Here is a 26,349-nt window from a genome sequence, read left to right as displayed (position 1 = left end):
ATTACCCCACAAAAAAGGAAAAGAAAAGAAAAGAAAAAGAAAGAAACTATGTAAAGTCTAGGTAACTCATGTACCCCAAATTTTAAAGTTACAACTTTGCAGATAATACTAACCAACCCCACCCAAGCAAATTAGCATTAAATCCAAGTCCTGAGAATCTTCAAGATATCCCTTCCCATTTCTTATGTTATTTAACAAAAAGTAGAACTTTATGTCTTACCTGAGGGGAACTCCACTTGCCTTCATCAAAGACATCCCCCAGAATAAAGACAATCTCTGGCTGTAGTAACCATAAGGCTGTTTGAAAGGCCCTTTCCATTTGCCACTCCCTTTGAGAGGGGGAAAAAAACATTAGCCTATTTTCTAGGTAGGATTTAGAACTAAATCTTGAGTTAGAGGTATAGGGAGAGTGAGAAATTGGAACAATCTAATTACACCTTTACCCTCCCCATCAACTCCCTCCAACTTCAGCAGGATGAAGAGGGAAAGGTTAAGAATTTAATGCATTAGGGGCAGCTAGGTGGCTCAGTGGATAAAGCACCAGCCCTGGATTCAGGAGGACCTGAGTTCAAATCCAACTTCAGACACTCAACGCATACTTGCTGTGTGACCCTGGGCAAGTCACTTAACCCCAATTGCCTCACCAAAAAAAAAATAATAATAATTTAATGCATTGGGGGCAGCTAGGTGGCGCAGTGGATAAAGCACCAGCCCTGGATTCAGGAGAACCTGAGTTCAAATCTGGCCTCAGGCACTTGACACTTACTAGATGTGTGACCCTGGGCAAGTCACTTAACCCTCATTGTCCCACCAAAAAAGAAAAAAGAAAGAATTGAATTCATCTTATCAGAAATAGGGAGAGAATTGAAATGACCAAAAGAAGTACTCTATGTGGTGTTCATATACCATACTTTCTACTGAAGCAAAACTTACTGAATAGTACCCTAGTCATCTTATAGAAGTTAACTCAGCTTCAAAGAATGCCTATTTTGGATCATTACCATTTTCTCTGTCAAAATCTGTTCTTACTAAAGAGGTCTTCTTTTGACCTAACTGGACAGAAAATAGTAAGGAGATGGTAGAAGAAAGAAATTATCAAGAAACCAAATCCTACAGATGTCAGATACACCAAAAGCACTAAAGGTATAAAGCTTCCCTGTCTCTCAAAGGACTTTACCAATATTACTTTTCACCTCTCTTGGCCTACTCCAGTCTCCCTAAGGTCCCCTAATTCTAAGGAGTACTGCTTTTTGCCTAACCTGTTTTGCAACAGTAAAGTGAAAGTTCAGATCCCATGGCACATCAACAAGATAAATGATTTTGGACAAGGTACTTTGATCCTTCAAATAACAGCAGGAGCAGCTGATTGCTCTTCCTTGCTACCACACACAGGCGACTATGCATTGTTATGTCAGCCATGGTCCCTCTCAAAACCAGTAGAGGGTTTTTTAGTATTTTTTGGCTTCAGGTCTTCCATAACAAAGGAAAAAACACAAAAGCAAAAAGAAGACTTCCAAGAAATATTTGGGGGAGTTGGGAATTAGTAAAGCAGAAAGTAAAATTATATTGTCCAAGAGAAATATAGTGTGAATACTAATAAAATAAATATAAAAAGAACATGTGAACATTCTCTAGACCTACCCTAACACACTCCACTTTGGGTTAAGTTCAGTTCCATCCTGTCTTTTTACTCTCATCTTCCTTTCTGCCTTCCCTCTCCCCAAATATACTCTCTACCCAACAAGAGATATCAACCACACAGTACACCCATCATGAGGGGGGGAAAGCATAAAGAAATATCCAGGATAAAACAGAAGAAAAATGTAGTATTCTCCATGTGGCACAGGACGAGTAGATCCATTTCTGACAAAAAGTACAGATAACTGAAAGGGAGAAAGCCATATCTGTTGACGTGATAGTTGAGGCTTCCTCCACACACATCCCTCCCTCCCCCAGAAAAGTTATATATCTGAGAAGCTTCCTCCAATCCTGTCCCTAATGTGAATTTGGAGACTTCCAGCAAGAGCTCTCTTCATCTCTTACCCAACTGAGAGCAAAATGCAGGCATACTCAGGATACAAGGAAATGGTTAGATCATTACAAAGGATCCCCAGGAATAATTCTGCTTGTTTCCCTGCCAATCAACTCACCCAGAAAGTTGGACCCATGGGATAATTAGTGTATTTGTGAGCTGGCAAGGATGTGGCTTTTATCCCTAATGTCTAGCTTTTGGAAGGAATTCTGAAGAGTTCCCTAAAGCCAGAAATGTTTAACCAGATTGTTGAGAGGGATGAAAACACTTAGTAAAGCTACATCCTTAAAACTATGGAATTTCAAAAGGGTTTCTTAATTTTTGTTCCTACCGTCGTAATTTGTCCAACCAATGTCCATTTATTTCCCCAAGCAAGTGGGTATCTGCTAAAAATATAACCTTCAGCACAGGTTCAGGAGTCTGCTGTTTGCTTCCAGAAGCTACAGTTTTTACTTCTGGCCAGTGACATTGAAAGATCACTAAATAATAAATTAGATATTCACAAAACACAATCAGAGCAAAGACAGGAAATCCAAATTTCAAAAAGAGCCAGCTCTTCCTCTTGAAGTGAAGAAAATTCAGTGTTCTAGATAGTAATCTATGTTTAGACATTTCTTCTGTTCAAAGGAATATGCCTTAGTGACCTAGGGCCAAATCCATGTAGAATTTTCCTTAGGAAAGAGTGTGCATCCTCGCCGAGATAAAGACAGTATCCAGATCTGAACAGAACACCTAAAAGAATCAGGAGAAAGGATTTTTGAATCCAGTAATACATGTTTCCTTTCACTTAATTAAGTGCAATGTTTTTTTTTAAAAGAACAGAAAAAGAAAATATTTACATACCAGCATTACCCTGTTTTTTACTTTACTATAAGACCAGATTACAAACAAGGAAAACCGATTTCTGCTTATATGTCTGCAACTCTTTGTGTATATATATTCAAGTTCCCCAGAGATGGCACTCATAGGAAGACTGCAAACTGTTACTTATGTAAACTTGCAAATGTGGCCCATAATCGCAAATGTCGTACCAAGCTAATCATGACAGAAAATTGAAGAAAATACCTCTGCCAATGGTAACAAATTCTTAGAACCACTTAAAGTGGGCCAGACAATATAATCCTCAGTTTCAGAGCATCCACAACAGGCTTTACCTTAAATGTTACCTTTACCTTTAGCACTTACCTTAAATCATTAACTTAGACTCTTCTTTAAAACCATTTCATGATCCCTTTTCCTCCAAAACCCTTCACTGTCTGCAGTAATTTGGGCCCTTCTGAATACAAAGTGTCATATCAAAAAAATTAATTCTCAGTCATAACCTTGGTGTAGCCATAATTATTTTATGGAAAATCACAAGATATAAAGTTTCAGTGGCCCAACTGCCCTGAATGAGAAGTGTCTCTGGAAATGTGGAAACACAGAAACTCCTTATGCTATATGTTAACAGGGATCTCCTTGCTCAGGGTCATGTAATTAATGAGCCACGCTACATACAACATGTCGCCTCTCATGGGGACAGGAGACAATGAAGAACCAAAGAGGTAAACAGTCATAAGAGGCCTCTGTAGACCTTCTGGCATGGTTCTTTGGCAGTCTACAACACCTTCGTTAGAGTGACGCTTTAAATTTCCTTCCAAGAGCATGAACTAATAAATTAGGTTTTAACTGTGTCTGCAAGGAAGTCAGATGCACATGTGTCATCTGGAATAAAGGACCATCCCTAGACTCATAGCCAGAAATTCCACAATGTCTTTGGTGATACAAACAAAACAAACACCAGATCATCTAGCAGAACTTGGCTAAGACTCTCCATTGCTGTATCACATCCTTCTAACATAGCATCCAGATCACCCCATGGTCTCTCTCTAATCCTGGGCTGTGTCTGATATAAAACTTAACATAGAAGCACCATTAGCTCCTGACAAATATAATCAATAACCGATAGAAGTTTCTTGTTACTTCTAAATCAAGGCCAAGAAAAAATAGCTTTTCTATTGTCTTCTACTACATTTATTATCAAATTTTAATCTGATGGCATGAATCTGAATAACCAGAGATATGAATGTTCTGAGAACAGAAAAGGATGAGCTTTTAAGCTACACACAGTTTAATGAAAATGTTTCCTAAGAACAAATTTCCTATTTTTTCCTACTTCTCCACTGAGAATCTTTCATTTTAATCTTTCCTCCCAAAAGCCTAAGAATTATATGAAATGTTGTAAAGAACAGGATTTAAGGGGCAGCTAGGTGTTGCAGTGGATAGAGCACCGGCCCTGGATTCAGGAGTACCTGAGTTCAAATCTGGCCTCAGACACTTGACACTTACTAGCTGTGTGACCCTGGGCAAGTCACTTAACCCCGATTGCCCCGCAAAAAAAAAAAAAAGTTCCTATAACCTTACGTTTTACAATGAGTAGAGAATCTGAAGTGTTTAGTGCTATATGGCCTATGGTGGCCTGTATCCCAACCTCTATAACTTTAGAACCTCTGTTCTTTCAAAAGGTGATCAGAGAGACAGCAAAACATACAACTTCACCACCTTTGGGGAAAATGTCTTTAAAGACTTGGTTCTAATCAGCAGATCATCATATTACAGGATTAGAACTCAAAGGGAAAATTCATCTAGTAGTCTCCCCTCATTTTAAATGTGAGGACACTGAGGCTCAGGGAGATGAAGCAAGTTGGATATTAAATCTGCCCCCACGCAGTGGATAAAACACTGGCCCTGGAGTCAGAAGGACCTGAGTTCAAATCCGGCCTCAGACACTTGACACTTACTAGCTGACCCTAGGCAAGTCACTTAACCCTCATTGCCCAGCCAAAAAAAAAAAAAAACCAATCTGCCCCATTTTGTCCAGCCCTCCCTTTGACCTCACCCCAAGACAGAACTCAGATTCAGAAACCACTGCTAATCAGAACCAGAAACAAAAATGAGGAGGAGCATAAACTGAAAGTAAGCCAGTCTCCCCAGATTCTATTATAAATGGAAATACAGAAATGAGATGGGACAGAGAGGTATGGTCCACTAAAATAAGACCCAATTGAACCAAAAAGTGGAGGTATATTTTACTTAAACATACATACACACACACACACACACACATACTCTCTCTCTCTCTCTCTCTCTCTCTCTCATTCACTCACACATAAACATATTCATGGACTTCAGTTTCTGGTCTAACACTGTTCTAGGGACAAAAACTATGAGTAGTACCACTAATAAGTATCTGGAGGGAAAATTCAGGAAATCCTGGCCATTCCCACAAACTTCTGGTTCTCTAAAAACAAATCACAGAAGAGAGAGTTGAAGGGACTTCAGAGGTGGAAGGAAGTATTGCTGTCAGACAGAGTCATATTTTTAGTTGGCTGTGCCTAAATTTTTTTTTAATTTTCCTTTGATATGAGGAAGTTTTAGGTCAGTGGGGTGGAGAGAGTGACATGCCAGGTTAAGGGAAACAAATGTGGTATAAAAAACAAAAAGCAACAATAAAAATTAGGGGGAGGGAGAATGGGGCTCCAGAAGAAGCCAGATAAAGCAGCCCTACCAAGATTTTTTTTTGGGGGGGGGGGCAGGGCAATGAGGGTTAAGTGACTTGCCCAGAGTCACACAGCTACTAAGTGTCAAGTGTCTGAGGCCGGATTTGAACTCAGGTCCTCCTGAATCCAGGGCTGGTGCTTTACCTACTGCACCACCTAGCTGCCCCTTTATCAATATTTTTAAGTGGCCCTCTCCATAGGTTCCCCCAGAGACTTTGAACTTTCAACTGTAACATATTCAACTATAGTTATCAGAAAGTAAATACCAACTTATGAAAAATGCAATCCTTCTACAGAGAAAGAACTGATGGTATCTGAATACAGATGGAAGTATATTTTGTTTTTGTTGTTAGTTCCTTTTTCTAAAGTTTTTTTTTGGGGGGAGGGGCAGCTAGGTGGTGCAGTGGATAAAGCACTGGCCCTGAATTCAGGAGTACCTGAGTTCAAATCCGGCCTCAGACAATTGACACTTAATAGCTGGGTGACCCTGGGCAAGTCACTTAACCCTCACTGCCCCACAAAAATAAATAAATAAATAGATAGATAGATAGATAGATAGATAGATAGATAGATAGATAGATAGATAGATAGATAGATAGATAGATAGATAGATAGATAAATAAAGGTGTGGGGGGGTTTTTTCTGCCACATTTTGCATGACTACACATGTGTAACATATTGAATTGCTTGAGTTCTTAAGCGGGGATAGGAAGGAAGGATGAAAATTTGGAACATTAAGTTTTAAAAATCAACATTAGGGCAGCTAGGTGGCACAGTGGATAGAGCACTGGCCCTGGAGTCAGGAGGACCTGAGTTCAAATCCAGCCTCAGACACTTAACACTTACTAGCTGTGTGACCCTGGACAAGTCGCTTAACCCCAATTGCCTCACTTAAAAAAAAATCAATGTTAGAATTTGTTTTTACATGTAAGGTGGGGGGAAATTCTAAAGAAAGAAAGAAATTTTTTAAAAAGTAAATACCAAGAACAAAATCTTTTTTTTTTTTTGGTGAGGCAATTGGGGTTAAGTGACTTGCCTAGGGTCACACAGCTAGTAACTGTTAAGTGTCTGAGACTGGATTTGAACTCAGGTCCTCCTGACTCCAGGGCCCGTGCTCTATCCACTTCGCCACCTAGCTGCCCCAAGAACAAAATCTTCTAACAAGAAAATATGTGCATTTTTAAGACGAGAAGAAAAACACTGCTTATACATTCATTATAGCACTGCCAGTACTTAAGTGGTAAAATTTACCAAAAACTTTTCACATGTATGACTAGACTAAAACATGCTCAGAAAAGTCCTGTCATTACACAAAATAGTTTTGGGGGATTAACATGACTCTTTAAAAAACTAACCCAACTTAACCTCTCTCAGCCTGTTTCCACATCTTTAAAAGAGCGGTATCTGCCAACTCCATTTCCTTAAACAGCTTCTGAGAACCAATCTAACACATTTCCCTGAAAGACTGAACACAATTTGCATTTGATAGCATTTCTCCAGCTCCTTGCCACCTTCCCCCTACCAATCTATAATCATCCCTCCTTGTGCAAAATACTTTCATGCTTGATCACCTTAGCAGCTTCTATATTTTCTTCAGTGTTGTGAGCCATAGGATGCTTAGCATTCTCTCTGTAAAAAGAGAAAAAAGTAGAAATTAGTTCTTCTTGGAGAACCTTAGATAAGAATGGGGGAGACAACTCATATTCCCCCTCCTACGAAGCAGGAATGAAACTGAGAAAGTCATGGCTGCACTCTGTTTATCAAGCCAATATATAAAGAAACAATGTCCCTCCTTCTTCATAACTAGTGATTGGTTCAAACTGCACATCTAAATTACTTTCTTTCCTGAGCAAAATGCTAACAAAACACTATGAGGAAAACTGCCACCTTATTTTGGGCCACAGAGTCTATGGAAATATACCAAAACAAATTCATCATCAAGTAATATGGAGTCACACCACCTAAAGACCTTCCTCTAAGAAAAGTATGCAAAGAAAGAAATACCACTTTGTTTGGTCACAGTCTCATCTGACCTTAAGCAACTTCACACTTAATGAACATTAAATTATCTTCACATGTTTCATGCACAATTATTTCATAAACACAACCATGCATTTGCATAGTCTATATCATTGTCATCTTAACAACCATCTTGGTAGTCTATCCTTAGGAACAACAAGCAGAAATAGTAGACCTATGGGTTTACTGATTTATATTAGGGCCAGCTACCTCTTTAAATTGGGTGAAATGTCCTGATGGCATAAGAAGATAACAACTACTAAATTTTGGAAACCCAAGAATTCCTTGCCATTACTGACAGATTTCCTGGTCTCCTGTGTGCACCAGTCCCTCAGGGTCACTCTGTAGCTCTTCTCACATCTAAAACTGCTCAGAATAACAAAATCCAAGTTCAAGTGGAAATTGCAGGTTATTAGGCCCACTTTGTATATGAAGAGAAATCTGGAAATCCCCTTTACAACATTCTAATAAATGGCCATGAGGGTCCTACTTGAAGACTGTAAGTGATAGGGAATTCAACTACCTCTCAGAGGCAGTGGATTCTACTTTTAAGCATTTCTAATTGGACATTTTTCCTTATATTTAGCCTAAATCTATGCCTACATTTTCCACCTATTGTTCCTAATTCTACACTCTAGCCCACGTAGAACAAGTGTCATCTCTCTTCCAAATGAGAAACTTTTAAGTGAGCTATCATGTCACCCTTGGTCTTTTTTTCAAGGATAAATACCTCTTGTTCCTTTTTTTCCTTTTTTTTCTTTTTTGGCGAGGCAATCGGGGTTAAGTGACTTGCCCAGTGTCACGAAGCTAGTAAGTGTCAAGTGTCTGAGGCTGGATTTGAACTCAGGTCTTCCTGACTCCAGGGCCGGTACTCTATCCAAGCCACCTACCTGCCCCTCTTGTTCTTTTAAAAACTCATTCCTGTCCCTTCAACTTGGTCACCCTCCTCTGAATGCACATCAGCTTATGTAGGTCCTTCCTAAAATACAAGCTCCCAAAACTTGTTCTACCACCTCCCTCACTCCAGTCACAACGCCTCCCTCAATCTAGCCTAATATTGCTCCAGACTCATTAAATTTGCTTGTTTACATCACCTTTTAACTATTTAGCTAGAATGCAGTTATCACTCTCTCCCACCATTAACCTTACATGTTAAAAGAAGGAAATAGGGGCAGCTAGATGGTGCAGTGGATAAAGCACTGGCCCTGGAGTCAGGAGGACCTGAGTTCAAATCTGACCTCACTTACTATACTTACTAGCTGTGTGACCCTGGGCAAGTCACTTAACCCCAGTTGCCTCACACAAAAAAAGAAATGGTACAAATGGATTGTGAGAAAAAACTAAACTAAATTTTAAAAAGAAGGAAATATAATGAAATATCCTCCTTTTCACTATGCCAGGTGACATGTTTCAGCCTTACTTATGGCTAAATAACAATATGGTACTGGACCTAGAGTCATGAAGACCTGGATTTGAATATTGCTTCAAATACTTACTAGCTGTATGACCCTGGACAAGTCACTAACTTCTCTCAGTCTCAGTTTCCTCATCTGTAAAATAGAGATGATAATACTTATAGTATGTACATCACAGAATTGCTATAAGGAGAAAATGAGATGTTAGTGATTCACAAACCTAAAAGTACTAGATGTCAATTATTGTTGTTTGTCCTTCATTCTCAAGGACCATGACATTGGGGTAATGTCAGGATTTGCACTGAATTGAATTTAAGTGAGGGAGGGCTGTGCAAGGTCACCAACCTCACTCTCTCCTCCAGAGCCATCTAGGTCTGGTGGCAAGATAGACATCAGGGCAATTGGAGTTAAGTGACTTGCCCAGGGTCGTACAGCTAGTGTCTGAGGTCTGATTTGAACTCAGGTAATTTTGATTCCAGAGCCAGTACTCTATCCACTGTTGCACCTAGCTGTTCTTTCTTTTATTAGCTACATCTGAGGCCAAATATAACAATCTGCTCATATAACACCCCATCCCCAAATATAAACTATTTAAAATAAGTGAGAATAAATGCTTTATCTTACCAAGAAATATGGTGTTTATCCATCTTAGCTCATTTGCTTGAAAAATTAGTATGAGTTAGAATATGGTATATGTGCTTGTTTACATGTTATGTATGTATATATATATATACTGCCTCCCTTAAATGAATGCTAAATTTTAAAATCACTTTTGGTTTTTCTTCTCCCCCCCATTTTTTTTTCTGAATTCAGGTAGTGAAAGCAAAATTAATAAAACACAAAAGTTGCACATGAAATTTAACTTATTTATGAAAATTACTGAAATAATATTTATCATTTATAAAATCAAATAGACCCCAGACAAACTGGTCTTATTTTTAAAAATATTTTTGAACCTACTAAACTCATCAGTTTAGAATATCATCAATTTAGCAATAATATTTCAAAATTAAAAATAGAAAATTATTATTTTACATTCTATACTCCTTTCCCATCCCTACTTCCCCCCCTTCCCTCCCCCCCCCCCCCCCACACACAAAAGGCTAGAGCAACCACAATAAAATTCTGGCTCTTTTCCCTTTAATCTACCTGTATTCTGGTATCTTTAATCTGCCAGGACAGAAGAAATACAGAATAGAGGATAATGCTGCAGTTATTTATACATCAAACTCTTCTATGATTTTTGCACACACAAAAACTTTGGTTCTAAATTAGTCTGCCTTTCTTTCACTAACAACGAACTAGCAACTAACATTTGAATGCTATACTTCACTACCAAAATAAAACTAGCACTGTCACATTTAGGTCATGGTATATGGGATTCTATGAACCAAGTCTATTTTAACACTGTAACACAAAACTATCTAACCTAGATTTAGTCTGTTTTCTGTTAGAGATCACAAGTTAGAAAACTTTACTCCAACAAAGCCTTAAATTTGGGATTGGGGTTTTTTAAAAATAGGTTTTTGATTAATTAAATGTATTCTAACAAACCTTTGACTTGGTTTCAGCCAGTCTTTTGTAAAGCTGCTTGTTTTCTCCCAATATACAAATGAGTAAATGAAATATAGACAAGAGAATGTAAAGAAATAACTTAGCATAGACAGAATCTATACTGTTAAGGATATGTAGTCAAGTTTAAGGGGAAAGTACACAAATTACAGACACAACTTGAAGGCAAATCTTTTAACATCAGTCTTTAAGAGAGGCACCAGCAAGACACCTAGCCTTAGAGCGTGAAAAATCAGGATACAAATCCTCTGTCAAATACACGCTGCCTTTCTGACTCTGGACAAGTAGAGAAGGTGCTGACGAACATGGGTAGAGGAAATTCCCTCCAAGAAATCCTATAACAGTGAAATCACAGGTTCACCCCCCCAATCTAACACCACTATATTATTTTTTTCAAATTCAGTAAGACAAATTCTGGTAAATAAGTCTGTGTGGTTTTGTTTGCTGGACTTTCTGGTCTGTATTTTTTTTTAAAAAAGCTATTAGCACCAAAATGTCTGTAAAGAAAGAATTGAGACCGGCAAGATTTAATTTTTTTAAAGAAATCATAAGAAATATATTTGGTTTCTTTATTATAATAAAAAAAATAAGAGTCTACGCTTTCTTTTACGTTCCTCTACTCTCCGAGCCTTTTATTCTACATGCTTACAGAATTGTTTTGACTTTTTACCCCTCTTCTTTAGTCCTTAGCAATGCCCCTGCAAGACACAAGGTGCTGGGAGAGGGGAGGACGGGGTAGGAGAAGGGACATAGACATTTTTAAGATTCCTTAATAATATAAGAGAAAGGGAAACGCATCATAAAGTCAGAAGAAAAAAGAAAAAAACAAAGTCGACTTGAAGATTAAGAGAAACCCACTAGAAGACCCAGAAGGAAGGGCGGCGGCCGTGTGGCTCCCGGCGGCCGCCAGTCTCCACGGCCTGGCGGAACAGCTGTTAGCAGGAACTGGACGGCTCGGTCCTGGGGGAGGCTCAGTCCTGGGTTCGCTCAGTGTGGACCAAATCGTGAATTTCCGGGTGACAGTGCAGAAAAGCAACAACCAAATAATTAATTACAAATCCACTTCTGAAGTGAAAGCCTGCTCATCTCCGGACTTCCGCACAACTCTTCGTCTCATTGGCAGGGTTGAAGGTAAGGTTGGTGCTGACTGGTCGCTTTGTTTTCTGCAAAGGGCCCGGGCGGGTTTGCAGAGCTCTGATTGGCGCCTGGAGCCTGGACGTCCACTCTGGGGGCTGGACCACGGAGCTGGACAGGTAGGTCTGCAGCTGAAACCAAGAAGCAAGCCCTTTGGGGCGCATCGCTGCCTGGGACGGGATCTTTGTTCACCACCCACAAAACTGCTAGTTAATCAGCTTACAAGTGCTTGGTTTATTCCGCGGGAGTACGGGATTCATTCGTCTACTCATTTAACAAGCATTTATTAAAGAAAGGTCTGGTACGAGCTATAGGCTGGAGAACTCAGAAAGATATAGAAGACAAAGGTCGCCGTCCTTCAGTTTACAAGCTAGGTACTAAAGTAGCGTAATATGGTTTTAGTTTGTAGCATAATTATGTTTTTTTTTTCCTTTTTAAAAGTGAATGTTAACAATGTAGCACTGTGTTGCAAAATCCCACGAAGATAGTATAGGGAGTTTCTTAGCGAACTTAGAGAATTTCGCCGAATTTTAAACAAGCTTATCAAGGTCAAGTTCCCAAAATACCCATATTGATCTGTGATCTCATCCATGGCTATGTTCCCTCCAATGATGCAGGTTGAAATCCATATATGATTGCCTGTTCTGGGAGACCCAAGTCCATGGCAGAAGAGAGAAGTGAAGAGATTCATACTTTACACCTAAATGACATTTGGAGTGGAATCAAAACCTGACTTTCTTTCCTTCCTTACCCCTGTGATTCTGAAGCAAGTAATTTAAACCTCATAGGCCTCAGTTTTCTCATCTGTAAAAGACTAGACAGCCTCTAAATCCAGCTCTAAATCTGTTATCTAATACAGCAATCCTCCCATAAATTCAATGCAAGAGGGCCACCAAACACAGTAAGGGCCCTTCTCATTTTCTCTTGTCCTAGTAAGGGGCAGCTAGGATTCTAAGGGAGTACATTCTCCCACCAAGCAAAGGAGTAAAGGGGTCCTCCAAGAAAATTATCTTCTAGCTACATGAGGTCCCATCTTTTTTCTTTGATGATATGTTAAGATAAAGGAATGTGGTAGACACCCAAGGGTCTGACTTGATTGACTTAGTAGTGTTTGAATTGGGTGTGAATGAGGAACTACTAAGTACCCACTTAAAGGTGATTAGATTTTAGCCACTAGCCAACCCTGAGAAGGGGTGTTCTCAAGAGGCTATGGACTGCTGCAGGAGAGGCTCTCAGCCAATCAACTTGAAGAGCCTCCCATTTCTGGGAGGAGGAAAGGAAGTAGAAGCTGTCTGAGGGCTTACTTCCTTTTTCGGTTACTTCACTCGGGCTGTTAGGAAGGCTAGGATTTCCATGCTATAAGGAATCTGTTCTCAATCTTTCTCTCTCTTTAAGATAGCCTTTATTCCATTTTCCAAAATGACATCATAAGAATACAAAAATAAATTATGTACAAACAAGCAAAAGTTGAAAGTAATCTTCCTTTTAAAATCAGTATTTGTGTAAAATAAGTTATGAAAGAATGCATATAATTGCTAATACAACCCACAAATTCAATATTAAAGAGTAGAATATTAGGAAAGTATCCAACACAGTGTGATTTTTTTTAACAAATCAATTATGACAAATATGTAATGCTAAATTTACTTTTCATTTTTTGGCAAATTTTAAATGTCAACTATGTCAAGAAATTTAAAAATGCATTTCAATTGAATTGGGAAAATGCACAGAAAAAAGTAAAAGTAATTTTGGAAAAACACACTAACAACCAGGGCAGTGTTGGTACCATAATATTAAATTTGAAGTTTTTTATGATTTCATTGGTATAGGGAACTCCCAGTGAGTAACTCCCTCTACCAATGCAAACCAGCACCTATTTGGGGATTTTTAAGATTTAGAGATTTTCCTGGGGCATGAAGAGGTTCAGTTACTTGCCCAAGGTAGCACAGTTTGCATGAGTATACTTGTTTTAAAAAAAAACAAACTACAGGTAATAGAGATTCAGAGTTTCTTATACAATCCTCTTCTGTTCTTTGAATATGAAAATCTCCATGTTTGCCTTTTTTTTTAGGTTCATAGCAAGTAAATACATGTCACTGTAAATATTCCTAAATGCAAAAGACTTAAAATGCAAGTATTAGAATGGCATGTGTATCTTGAATTCATTTGATCAGCTAGGTTTCATACTTAAGTTTAAATCTTTTTAATATTCTATCATAGAATTAATAATTTCAAAAATACAATCAAAAACAAAATGGGGATCAAGATCTCAAGTAAAACTATAAAATATGGACTACTTATTTTTAATAAAAGAAAAATCTATAAATTAATCAAAAGTACACATTAGCAACTTATTTTCTCTGTCTCCTGTTCTCTTTTCCATCTGTGTACTAATAAAATGTTATGGTTATTACTTTTTATAGGCTGATAGTCAGTGGCAACGCTTGAATGAAGGGCTTGAAGACTCAGAAGCCAGATCTCAATCTCCTATGGGACAGTTTTATAAAATGTTGCTGTTATTCTTTTTAACACACTCAGTGTCTATTTTAGTCTTTTAATGTGTATTCAGTCTTCTGTTTTCTTCATTCTGTTTTTCTGTATCACATTTTCCCATATAGCTTTTTCTTCATATTTTTACAACATTCCGTATATATGTATATATGTACATATATATGTATTTCATGTAAGTGCTTAATTTGTAATATGCACATATTGATAGAGGAGAGGGAATGTGGCATAGTGATCAAAGACATGGTGGGGAGTGGGGAAAGGAAACAGGATTTCATCAGCATAGGAAAGAAACTCCAAATATGGAAACTCTTTTCACCAGTGAAGATAATATTATTTCTATTCGTAGTGAGGTAGACAGAACACTGAAAAGTTAAGTGACTAGGCCATGGTCTCAAAGTTGTTCAGGCACTTTTTTTCAGTTGTGACCAGTTTTCCATGACCCCATTTGGGGTTTTCTTGGCAAAGATACTGGATTGGTTTGCCATTTCCTTCTCCAGCTCATTGCACAGATGAGGAAAGTGAAACAAACAGGGTAAGTGACTTGTCCGGGTTCACATACCCAGTAAGGGTCTTGGGCCAAATTTGAACTCAGGAAGATGAGTTTTCCTGATTCCAGGCCCAGCACTCTATCCACTGCACCATCTAGCTGCCCCCATGGTCACACAGTTAGTATCAAGTTATTATCAAAGGTAGAACTAGAGCCTAGCCCATTCTGAGTTCAAGGCCAGTCCTCTGGACACAAAGGTTTTATCTAGTTTTTCCCTATTGCATTATTTAAAATATTGTAGGAATAGCTGTTTCTAGATAAATTGTTGGGGGCCAAACTGGCTTTTTAAAAATATTGCTATTAAGAAGTATTTAGGGGCAGCTAGGTGGGGCAGTGGATAGAGCACCAGACCTGGATTCAGGAATACCTGAGTTCAAATCCGGCCTCAGACACTTAACACTTACTAGCTGTGTGACCCTGGGCAAGTCACTTAACCCCAATTGCCTCACTAAAAAATAAAAAAAAAAAGAAGAAGTATTTATAGGAAAAAAAATAAAAATGAAAAAAAAAAACCAAAATAAAAATATTGTTGCTGGGAGCAGCTAGGTGGCACAGTGGATAAAGCATTGGCCCTGGATTCAGGAGGACCTAAATTCAAATCCAGCCTCAGACACTTGACACTTACTAGCTGTGTGACCCTGGGCAAGTCACTTAACCCTCACTGCCCCACCTATCTGCTTATAAATTGATGGTTATTTCACTCATTTTTGGCAGTAAGCATTTATTTATTTATTTATTTACTTACTTACTTACTTACTTACTTACTTATTTATTTGCAGGGCAATGGGGTTTAAGTGACTTGCCCAGGGTCACACAGCTAGTAAGTTTCTAAGGCTGGGTTTGAACTCAGGTCCTCCTGAATCCAAGGCTAGTGCCTTATCCATTGCGCCACCTAGCTGCCCCCAGCATTTATTATTAAAGTACATTAAATACTAGAAGAACATTGACCACGTGACAGTTAACTCAAACGGAAAACCCCCCAGTGCCATATTTCTAAGGGGAGAACACATGGTAGGCCATGTTCTAAGAGGAGAGAGCCTACCAACTGACAGCCTTCAGCACCTAGAGTGGCATTCACCTGTGATTTGAGTCTTTTTCCTCTTCAGAATGTAAGGGGCTAAAATTCTAGCTAGTCTGTCTAAAATATCTAATGAGTGGTCGCCAAAAAATTATAAACTTTAGCAAGAGTTAGACTTTTAAGCATTTATTAAGAAGAATAAGAATTTGGTGAAGAAAAAAAGGCCTAGATTCATCTTTCTATTAAAGGGAGAGTGCATTTCTCACTCCACTTTCCACCAGAGTCTGGAATGAAAGAGAGCCAGAGCACTAGCGTCGCCCCCTCTTCCTCCCCAAAGCCAACATCACTTCCTGACGCCAAAGAAAAGCCGCATGGTTTTGCCTTCAGAGGCCTTCTCCTCATGGTGGAGCTTTCCTACAGTAAGTCACCAGCAGGTGGCATCATTCCAGTCATTACAAGATAGAGGTGGCTCTTACACACTGACCAAAGCTAATTGCCTAGCATCATTCAATTCCTTTGGTTGACATGACCTGAAGGTGGGCCATATTAAAATGAGCTCTACCGTGATGATATCAAGGTCTAGTGAAAGACCTGAGGACAATGGCACATTCAGATAAGTGTGGTTTCTATTGTGCTGTAAGAAATGATGAGCCCATCAATTGGGGAATGGCTGAACAAGTTGTGGTATATGAAATGTAATGGAATACTATTGTGCTGTAAGAAACGATGAACAGGAAGAGTTCAGAGAAACCTGGAGGGTCTTGCGTGGACTGATGATGAGTGAGATGAGCAGAACCAGAAGAACATTGTACACAGTATCATCAACATTGTGTGTTGACATACTGTGATGGACTGTATTCTTCTCACCAATGCAATGGTACAGAAGAGTTCCAGGGAACTCATGATAGAAGAGGATCTCCAAATCCAGGAAAAAAAAAAAAAGAACTGTGGAGTATAGATGCTGAATGAACCATACTATTTCTTTTGTTTTTGGTGCTGTTGTTTTTCTATTTTGAGGTTTTTCCTCATTGCTCTGATTTTTCTCTTATAACATGACTAATGCAGAAATATGTTTAATGTTATATATATATATATACATATACATATATATATGTGTGTGTGTGTGTGTGTGTGTATATATATATATATATATATATATATATAAAACCTATATCAGATTACCTGCTGTCTAGGGGAGGGGGGAGGGAGGGGAGAGAGGGAGAAAAATCTGAAATTGGAAAGCTTGTTTAAGCAAATGTTGAGAACTATCTTTACATGTAACAGAAAAAATAAATAAATAAAATTTTTTTAAAAAAGAAAGAAAGAAAGAAATGATGAGCAAGCAGATTTCAGAGAAACCTGGAAGGACTTACATGAATTGATGATGAGTGAGATGAGCAGAACCAGGAGAACATTGTACAAAATATCGACAACACTGTGTGTTTTGTTTGTTTTTGTGGGGCAGTGGGGGTTAAGTGACTTGCCCAGGGTCATACAGCTAGTAAATGTCAAATGTCTGAGGCCGGATTTGAACCCAGGTCCTCCCGAATCCAGGGCCAGTGCTTCATCCACTGCACCACCTAGCTACCCGGTTACCTCTTACTCTTGACCAGGAGGCTTATAGAAAGCTGCCCTTGCCTCCATCACAACTAGAAAAAGGACAGAAAAGCTGACCACACTCGTTAATGCTATTTGTATGCATGCTCAGTTCCAGTTCAGCAGTCAGTCAAAAGGCTTTTCATCCTGCCCCTCACCCCCGCACCCCTTCCCCATGTAGTAAGTAGACAAGAAACAGACACAGAATAGAATTCATGTTCTGAAGTAGAGTATCATGTTCCATTGTGCATCACTAGCAGCAGGCTCACCAAACATCCTTTCTGGGGACTGCATCAGGCAGAACATACTGTGTATGTTCCTAAAGACTGGGCTTTGGACAGCATTTTCCATCATGGGTCCTTTGAAACTGTAACGATTGGAATAACGCCACCTGCTGGAGACTTACTGTAGAAGAATTCCGCCCATGAAGCGAAGGTCTTTGAGGGCAAGACCAGGAGTCTTTTCTTTGGCGTCAGGAAGTGACGCAGGCTAGTGGGAGGAGGAAGGAAGAGACTGGCGCTCAGTCTCACTTTCTTTCCTCTGGACTCTGGTGGAGAAGGGAGCTAGAAATGTGCTCTCCCTTTAATAGATAGGAATCTAGGCCTTTCTCTCTTTCTTTACCAAATTCTTATTCTCCTTAATAAATGCTTAAAAGTCTAACTTTTGCTAAAGCTTATAATTTATTGGCGACCACTCATTAGATATTTTAGACAGACTAGCTAGAATTTTAGCCCTTAACAAAACTGTCTTGGACCATTGTGTTACTTTTGGTAACAAAAGTGGCCTACTCTTCCCAACCAGGTTTACATGTTGCCATGAGCATGATGTTGCTATTTTAATGGCTCTGTTGCATCTCTTCTCCTTGACAACAAGTATCAGAGACAGCTATCACCATATGAACTTAAAAGTTTGGAAGAAAAAGCTACCCAAAATCCAGGATCTATAATCCATACCAGAGTTTGTCAGCAGCAGAGCCTAGTGAAGAGTGCAGCCCCAAGGAATAAACAACCTATGGTTTCAGCCCAGCAGTGGAAGGAAGATGCCTATAGTGAGGGAACAGCTTGTCCAGCAACTAGGCTACATCCTAAGTGAACTTGAAGAGGTGAATGCTTTATAGAAGCAACTTTAAATTTGAACCATATTTCCCCAGTGACTAAGGTGGTAAAGGGGAGAATGTGCCCCTGGTGTTGGGGAGGGGAGATACTTTGTAACTTCTTGCTATATATCTTCTCAACAAATGTCTTTTTTAGAAAAAATAATTGATGTTTTTTGATTAAATGATTAATGAAGTGTTTATCACTGGGTTGATCAATGCTAAAGAAGAGACAATTAGTGAGTGATATTTGAGAAAACACTGGAATTAGGAGTTGAAGTCAATGGCATTAGAAAAAGGACACCCTAACCCCTCAGGAGTACCCCTAGGATTATAAAATGTGGTCATCTGTAGTCAGTGGACCTGACTTAGCAGTTCTAATGGGAATTAGGATAGGGACCCCCAGCAACATTATAAAGACTACAAGAATGCCTAACAGTATGGTTAAATTAAGGGAAAATAGAGATCAATTTCTAGACATTCTATCCCCTTTGCCCAAGAAGTAAGAGAAGAGCTGAGGCTGGTGCCTAGGAAATAGAACAGAAATCATCAGTGTTTTCTGATCCAAGGATCCAAGGATTAGAACCTTGGTCTGTGCCTGAGAAAGACAGCCACCTTCTCCTCTGGACCTGAAGAAGAGAGAGCAGAGATCATATGAACAGTAGAGAACTTGACATTCTATGTGGAATTACCAAGAAAGGAGCAAAGGATAAGAGAGGAGAGTCAGATGCTACTGCCATGGCTTCGACTGAGTGAAAACAAACTTGCAGGAGAGAGAATGGCAAGACACCAAAAGAAAAAGGTTGGAGCTAGACAATGACTGGATCTGTTAGTCAAAAAAAAAAAAATGACAATAGTGAAAGTCATACCTCTTGGCCTCTTCATTCTGGCACTCTCACTGAGTCTTCACCTCGTTCCTTTTTTTTTTAAAGTCTGTACACATTTTTATCAGTCATTTCATCTCAAAAGAAGCCAATTTCTCTAAGATATTCAATGTATATGTATTTCTTTGGTGGGGAGAGGAGGGATTAATAACAGCGGAACAAAAGGAAGAACAGCCTAGAACACAAGCAGAAAAAAGGAATTTCTCTTTCCAATCAGGAAATGGAGTATCTTGTACAAGGAACTGCAAGGAATCCAGGGTCACTGGAGTTTATTTATTTAGGGAGTGATATGGTAGTGTTTCCATTCCTAGATAGGTCATAGAAAAATTAAAACAAGTTAAATATTTAAAAGGCAAGTGCTGCAAAGGTTTGGTCCAAAGTGCTCTTCCTGCCTGTCACCTGTTTACCTAGATTTGAGGAGTGAGGTCACAAGTTCTCTTCTATCAGCAGCTTCCCCAACAGTATTCTCCTAGTATCCTGGGATACTTAGACTCTTTATCTTCCCTTTCTAGGGCAGTATCATGGGGGCTCTCTTTCCCTGAGGCACTATGGGGCAAAGCTTTTCGCTTTGCTCTAACTATAGATTTGCAGCAAGGAATTCAGTCAATACCTGGTGATCAGTTCCTCCAGATGAGACTGAAGTTACAATTGGTGCCTGTTCTATGGCCTCATCCCAAGATGGCAGAGATGATGCAGCCCCAGAAGATAACTCACTCATGGAATAAGTACTCTGCTCCTAATTTCTAAGTCCCCTGAAGTACCACTGGTGCCCACAAATGGGATCACTTATGAATTATGGAATTGAAATTTCTGATGGATGTGAATTCCTTTGAGTACAAGCTCACTACTTCTTTCTCCCTGACCTTCAAGAGAAATGAGTACTTAATAGTGTAAGCTCTGTACTGCCTCTGGCTCCTTGAGCTTCAGAATCTCTTATTTGTAGTAGAAGCTAAATAAATATTTGTTGAATGAATGCATGAGTCAATGTTCTACATGTTTGGACATTAAAGATTTGAAATTTCCAGATCTAGAGATAGAAGGGAGCTTGGCACAATATCATCATAAGAATATTTAAGGATGAAACAAAAAGAATGACAACAAAACAGAAAGGATCTCTCAAAATTTCTAAAACAAACTATGTTGCCCATCAATGACAATGAAGTAAATCACATTTAGACTTGAACATCACTTTTCCTGATATGCTATAAGAGGAAGAAGAAATAGTAGTTAAGAAAACTGAGAAAGGCAGAGCAGCTGGAGCAAACCAAGTATACACAGAAGAGATCTGTGCCATAGACCACATAATTTTGCTAATGTTGGTGGACTGATTTTCAAGATGTCAATGAGTAGGAAAGATATTGATGATATTAGAAAAACATACGTTTTGGGGTTTTTTGGGTAGAAGAGAATATTATCTACACCTATAATTTTATCCACCATGGGGAATTCCTAATGATACAGAACTACAAGTGTTTTATCCATGATCACACAACAAATATGTATCAAAGGCAGGTCTTGAATTCATGTCTTCTTCTACATATTCTTCTATGCATTATGCCTCACTGTCCCTCAGATTTTATCACCACCAAAAAAGCAATCAAAAAATGTTAATAAATGGGGCAGCTAGGTGGCACAGTGGATAAAGCACTGGCCCTGGATTCAGGGGGACCTAAGTTCAAATCCAGCCTCAGACACTTGACTTACTAGCTTTGTGACCCTGGGCAAGTCACTTAACCCTCATTGCCCTGCCCCCCCCAATATATATGTATGTGTGTGTGTGTGTGTGTGTGTGTGTGTGTGTATATATATACATATATGTATGTATGTATGTATGTGTATGTGTGTCAACCAATAGTGGTATTTCTTTCTATCTGTAAAATCCTTATGAAAATCATTGATACACATATTAAGGATATCCTCAATGAAAATATGAGGATATGAACAAGCTTTTGTAAGTGACATTTGTAAAATATCAGACCATCTTCACAATTACACAACTGACCAAAAAGTACAGTGAACTCAGTATCCCATGATGTTTTTTATCTGTTGCCTATTTTTAAAAGAAATTTGTTCAGTAGAGCAAAAAGTGTCCTTCAAGGCTCCTCATCTAACATTTTCCCCTGCATATTAAGATCATACAAGATTCTCTCATGGATACAATAGCAATAACTTTGTTAAATGATACACTGACAATTAAAAATTAAGGATGCTTTACTCACTGGAGGTGTTTGCTTTGGTCATGGAGGATATGTGGCAAAGATTAGAAATGGAATATCAATCCTGAGGGCCCCCAGGGGTTGTTGTTTGCAGGCGACATTGCTGTGATCTCATTAAGCCCCAGAGCATCATGGAACTTCCTAAATGAGATCCATAATTAATCCAAAGAGGTCAGCCTAATATCCACAAAGTAAAAGTCAAAGTGATGAAAAACACTTACTATCTAGACTATGATACGCAGTTGATGAAGTGTGCACATTGAGTCAGGTCAGGGGTATACACATACTCTGGAAAGACACTGGGATAGACAATGAACTGGGCCCAGACTTAGAATTGGAGGAAGAGCTCAGGCTGCATTTCATTAGAGAAATTGCAGAGCCTTGTCAATGGCCCCAAGCTTGTTCCTGAAATAAAAGCCAATCTCTCTCTTTTTTATATCAAGTGTTGTATGGTAGTGCTAAATGACTGCAAATCATGTAATACCACAAACGTCAAGAAATCAGAACTGGAGGTCATCCAGAGGACTATGGGGAGATATAAACAGTGGGTATAAATAAGCTAAACAGCTTATGTGTATAAAACATGCAAACCAGATGTGAAAAGGAATAGCAAAGAGCCCAAATGCTACCCTGGCATCTACACAATATCAAGAGAAACAGGAGAGCCCCTCCCCTTCATATGGGGTGGCTCCTCTTTGGAAACTTTATAAGAGGTATTAAGGGCTGCTAAGGGGTCCCCTGAACTTGTGCATAGGATGAGATGGGGTGGGAAGTTTGAAATCTTCAATGTTGTAGGAAATACCCATATCGTTGAGTTCCTGAATCCATTGAAGTAATAATAATTTTGTTTAAAGCAGAAGTCAGCAGATTGTATTAATCAGTTGTCTATGAAATACTACCCTCTGCTCCCTAGTTGGCCTAGTTTGCCTTCAAAAAATAATTAATTAGGGCATCTAGGTGGCGCAGTGGATAAAGCACTGGTCCTGGATTCAGGAGGACCTGAATTCAAATCTGACCTCAGACACTTGACCCTAGCTGTGTGACCCTGCGCAAGTCACTTAACCCTCATTGCCAAGAAGAAGAAGAAGAAGAAGAAGAAGAAGAAGAAGAAGAAGAAGAAGAAGAAGAAGAAGAAGAAGAAGAAATCTAGAAAGGGAAGACCTTCAGACTTTGTGATCAGAACAGAAACAACTGATATTGACACTTTTAATTACTGAATAGACATTGCCTCAGACAAACTGAGATCTGGGAAAGACCTTCACTTAAAAAGGTCATCCTCTCCTACTGCATCCAGGCCATCCAATTCACTTGCAAGTCAAGACATCACCCTGCTTAGGGGCAGCTAAGTGGTGCAGTGGATGGAACACCGGCCCTGGAGTCAGGAGGACCTGAGTTCATATCCAACTTCAGACACTTGATACTTACTAGCTGTGTGACCCTGGGCAAGTCACTTAACCCCCATTGCCTCACTAAAAAAAAAAAAAAAAAGACATCACCCTGCTGATAGCATTGGTCCTCTTCCATAACAAGGACAAAAAACAAGCAACAACAACCTTTTCATCCCAACTCACTGTAAACAACTACTACTGATGGTGACTTCAGAAATTCAAGGTAAACTTATCTTATACCACTCTATCTACTTAAAGTGGCAGAATTCCCACAGTGGAAAGGAATCGAGCCTTCTGTCAGTACCTATGAATCGGTTGCCACGTCTCATCAATTTTCTTATATATAACTCCATAAATTTTCCTATATCTTTTCCCTTCTCTCCATTTACAACCTACAACAAGGGCTCAGGACCTGGTCACTTCCTACCTGTATTGTAGAAACAGTCTGTCTTCTTGCTCTCTTTTCTTTTCCCTCTGTAATGTATCCATCACACAGTTGCCAAAAGACCCAGGTCACTCTCCTGGTCCAAAGTCCTCAGTGAGTCTTTCAACCTATTTAAAGCTTTCCAAAATGTAGCTCCAATCTTGTCCCATCTTTACTCTTCATAGTCTCTGTTACAGCAAAGCTAACTCCCAGTTGTTCCTCAAGCACAATATGACATCTCCCACCTCTCTGCAACTCCAGGTGCTATGCCCCCCCCACCTTAGAATATATTTCCTCCTCATCTCTGTTTTTCAGAATCATTTCTCTTCTTTCAAGGGATCAACTTAAGCACTATCTCTTCCCTAATTCCTCTCCTCAGATGGAAATTCATAGGATTACAGAATTGTAATCCTAGGATCATGGACCATAGATGTCATCTAGTACAACCCCCTAATTTTACAGATAATGAAACTGAGGCACAGGGTTATTTACCCAAGTGATTTGTCCATGTCACAGTTCCTTTTCAAAGAGGACCAGTGACATCTGGAGTCATTAGCCCCATTCTCTCCTCCAGAATGACAAGATATAGGTCAGAATGACTGGTGGTGGACCAGCAGCTAGTATTTATATAGCACTTCGAGATTTGTAAAGTGCTTTACAAATATCATTTCATTTGATCCTCACAACAATCCTACAGATAAGAAAACTGAGGAACAGAGTGGTTGACTGACTTGCCTAGGATCAGACAGCTAATAAGTGTCTGCTGTAGGAGTTGAACTCTGGGCTTCCTGACTCCACTTCCAATGCTCTATCCATTTATCACTTATCCAGTTAGTAAGTGACAGTACTACAATATAAATCTAGCCCCACCCCCCCCACCCCTCCCATGCCAAATCTAGGCCTTTTCCCACTATACCACTATATCCTCTGCTTCTTCAAACATTCCTAAAGCTTTACCTGATTTTTTCCTTTGCCCCATCATTCCTTACCCTGTTCTATACTTATCAGCATGAGTTGTTCCAAACACAGGACAGATGCTCCATCTCCTGAGTCTGTGCCTTTTCTCTCACTGACCCCATCCCTAATAATGTCTCTTCACCTCCACCATCTAGTTTTCCTCACTTCCTTCAAGACAGCTCAAATCTTAGCTTCTAGGGGGCAGCTAGATGGCACAGTGGATAAAGCACCAACCCTGGACTCAGGAGGACCTGAGTTCAAATAGGGCTTCAGACACTTGACACTTACTAGCTGTGTGACCCTGGGCAAGTCACTTAACCCTCATTACTCCACCAAAAAAAAAAACATTATTTTTAAAAATCTTACCTTGTACAGCAGGACTTTCCCATCCATCCTCCCTCCCCCAACTGCTAGTGCTTCCACCACCACCACCACTGCCTTCCTTTTACAATCTATATAACTTGTTATATAGCTAGCTATTTGCTAAATAAGTGTACATATCTAGTTAGATATATGTACATGTAGTGATGTACATATCTACATATCACTATCACAAATATCTAGTTATGTGTGTGTATTTATATGCATATATATAAACTATCACATACATCAGTGATAGAGATTTATTTTAGTTATTTAAATGTTAATAATAATAAGAAAGGGAAAAAAAAAGGAGCACAAGGATTATTTTTGCCTTTCTTTGTATGCCCAACACTTAACATAGTGCAGAAATCAACTGATTAATGCTTGGTGGCTGTTTCATTCGATGCACATGTCCTTTATCTCCACATTGAGTAGTCCAGGGCATAAGGTCTTTGAGGGCAGAGATATGTCATTTTTCATTTGTGGATTCCTGACCTGGCCTTTACCCAAAGAAGAGTCTATCTTTGGAGTCAGAGAACTTGGATTTAAATCTGGGCTCGGCCACTCACTACCCCGGTTACTTTGAGCAAAGCATAACTTCTGTTAATAGAACCTCAGTTTCCGGATTTGTAAAATGAATGGGTTGAACTAGATGATCTCTGATGTCCCTTACAGCTCCAGTCTATGATCCTATAAAGGAATGTTTCTCGAATAAACTGCCCCAAACAAACTGATGATCAGAATTGCTCCCGCACCTAGCTGTAAAGAGACTGCAGCCGGGAAGGAGGCGACTGCAAGGGCCACTCCCTCAGTGACTGCAGTGGTTGCAGAAAAGCAGCAGAACTGAGGGAAGGGAGGAGAGGGAAGAGAGGCGGGGAAGGCAAGAAGCCGAAAGATAGAGAAGGGGTGGGAAGATGGAGATCACACGGGGCTCTACTGACCCGGTACTAGGCACAAAGAGGGAGGTCCTCAAGCTCTACCACCCTCCGCGAGGGAGGGAGGTACTGTGGGGAGGGGAGAAGAGGGAGCATTTTGGTGCTGGGGGCGCACGCGCTCCACCCTTCTGGGATCAAAGCGCTCAGTTTCAAGAACTCAACGACTGAGACCCCCTGCCCCTCCAACCCCAAACTCAGCGCGCCAAGAAGGGACAGGGCGAACGCAGGGCACTATAAGTGCAAAATGCCGACGTCAAGGGTTGCTCGGCCCATCCTCCACTTACCCATAACTAAGGAGCTCAGAGGAGGGAAGAGAGGCCAGCAGTCTGAACGTGAGACACTCAGAGTAGTGGGCTTCGATTAGTCGCCACATCGTTGTCATGGAGATGGAGAAGCCAGTGACTCCACCTGGTAGAGAAAGGGGAAGGGTCAGGGGGCGGGGACCTCAGCCTCCTCCCCTTTCCCTCCTAGTCCCTCCTTTTACCTCTCCCTCCCTGGAATCCTGGGTTTTATCATTCAAGGAAACTTAGAGGTCATGTAAAAGAATACAACGGAGAAAATGAAAGCCCAGAGTTGAGGAAGCAAGGTCACATAAGTAATTAGCATTTACAACGGAGGCCTTTCAGACTTCAAATCCAGTGTCTTTTCTTACCTCGGCTCACATAATGTAATTATTGGCAATGAACTTTTCTTCCCTTTCTTTATA

At 39.7% G+C, this 26,349-nt stretch overlaps 1 protein-coding gene across 1 annotated transcript in view; it reads right to left on the bottom strand.

Moving 5' to 3' along the window:
• MPPE1 (metallophosphoesterase 1) overlaps positions 1–26,142 on the bottom strand; it is a 35,280-nt gene extending 9,138 nt beyond the window's left edge. The window contains exons 1-7 of the mRNA XM_043977803.1: positions 26,128–26,142; positions 25,928–26,051; positions 21,580–21,717; positions 9,087–9,140; positions 7,143–7,200; positions 2,364–2,764; positions 221–329 (exon numbers count right to left, since the gene is read on the bottom strand). Of these exons, the coding sequence (XP_043833738.1) occupies positions 221–329; positions 2,364–2,644 (390 nt within the window). The 5' untranslated portion in view covers positions 2,645–2,764; positions 7,143–7,200; positions 9,087–9,140; ... (1 more) ...; positions 25,928–26,051; positions 26,128–26,142. The remainder of the gene's footprint in view (positions 1–220; positions 330–2,363; positions 2,765–7,142; positions 7,201–9,086; positions 9,141–21,579; positions 21,718–25,927; positions 26,052–26,127) is intronic.
• Positions 26,143–26,349: the final 207 nt, after the last annotated feature.

Source organism: Dromiciops gliroides, chromosome 1 (assembly GCF_019393635.1).
Source record: "Dromiciops gliroides isolate mDroGli1 chromosome 1, mDroGli1.pri, whole genome shotgun sequence".
Lineage (NCBI taxonomy): Eukaryota > Metazoa > Chordata > Mammalia > Microbiotheria > Microbiotheriidae > Dromiciops > Dromiciops gliroides.
This window is presented reverse-complemented; position numbering and strand designations above follow the sequence as displayed.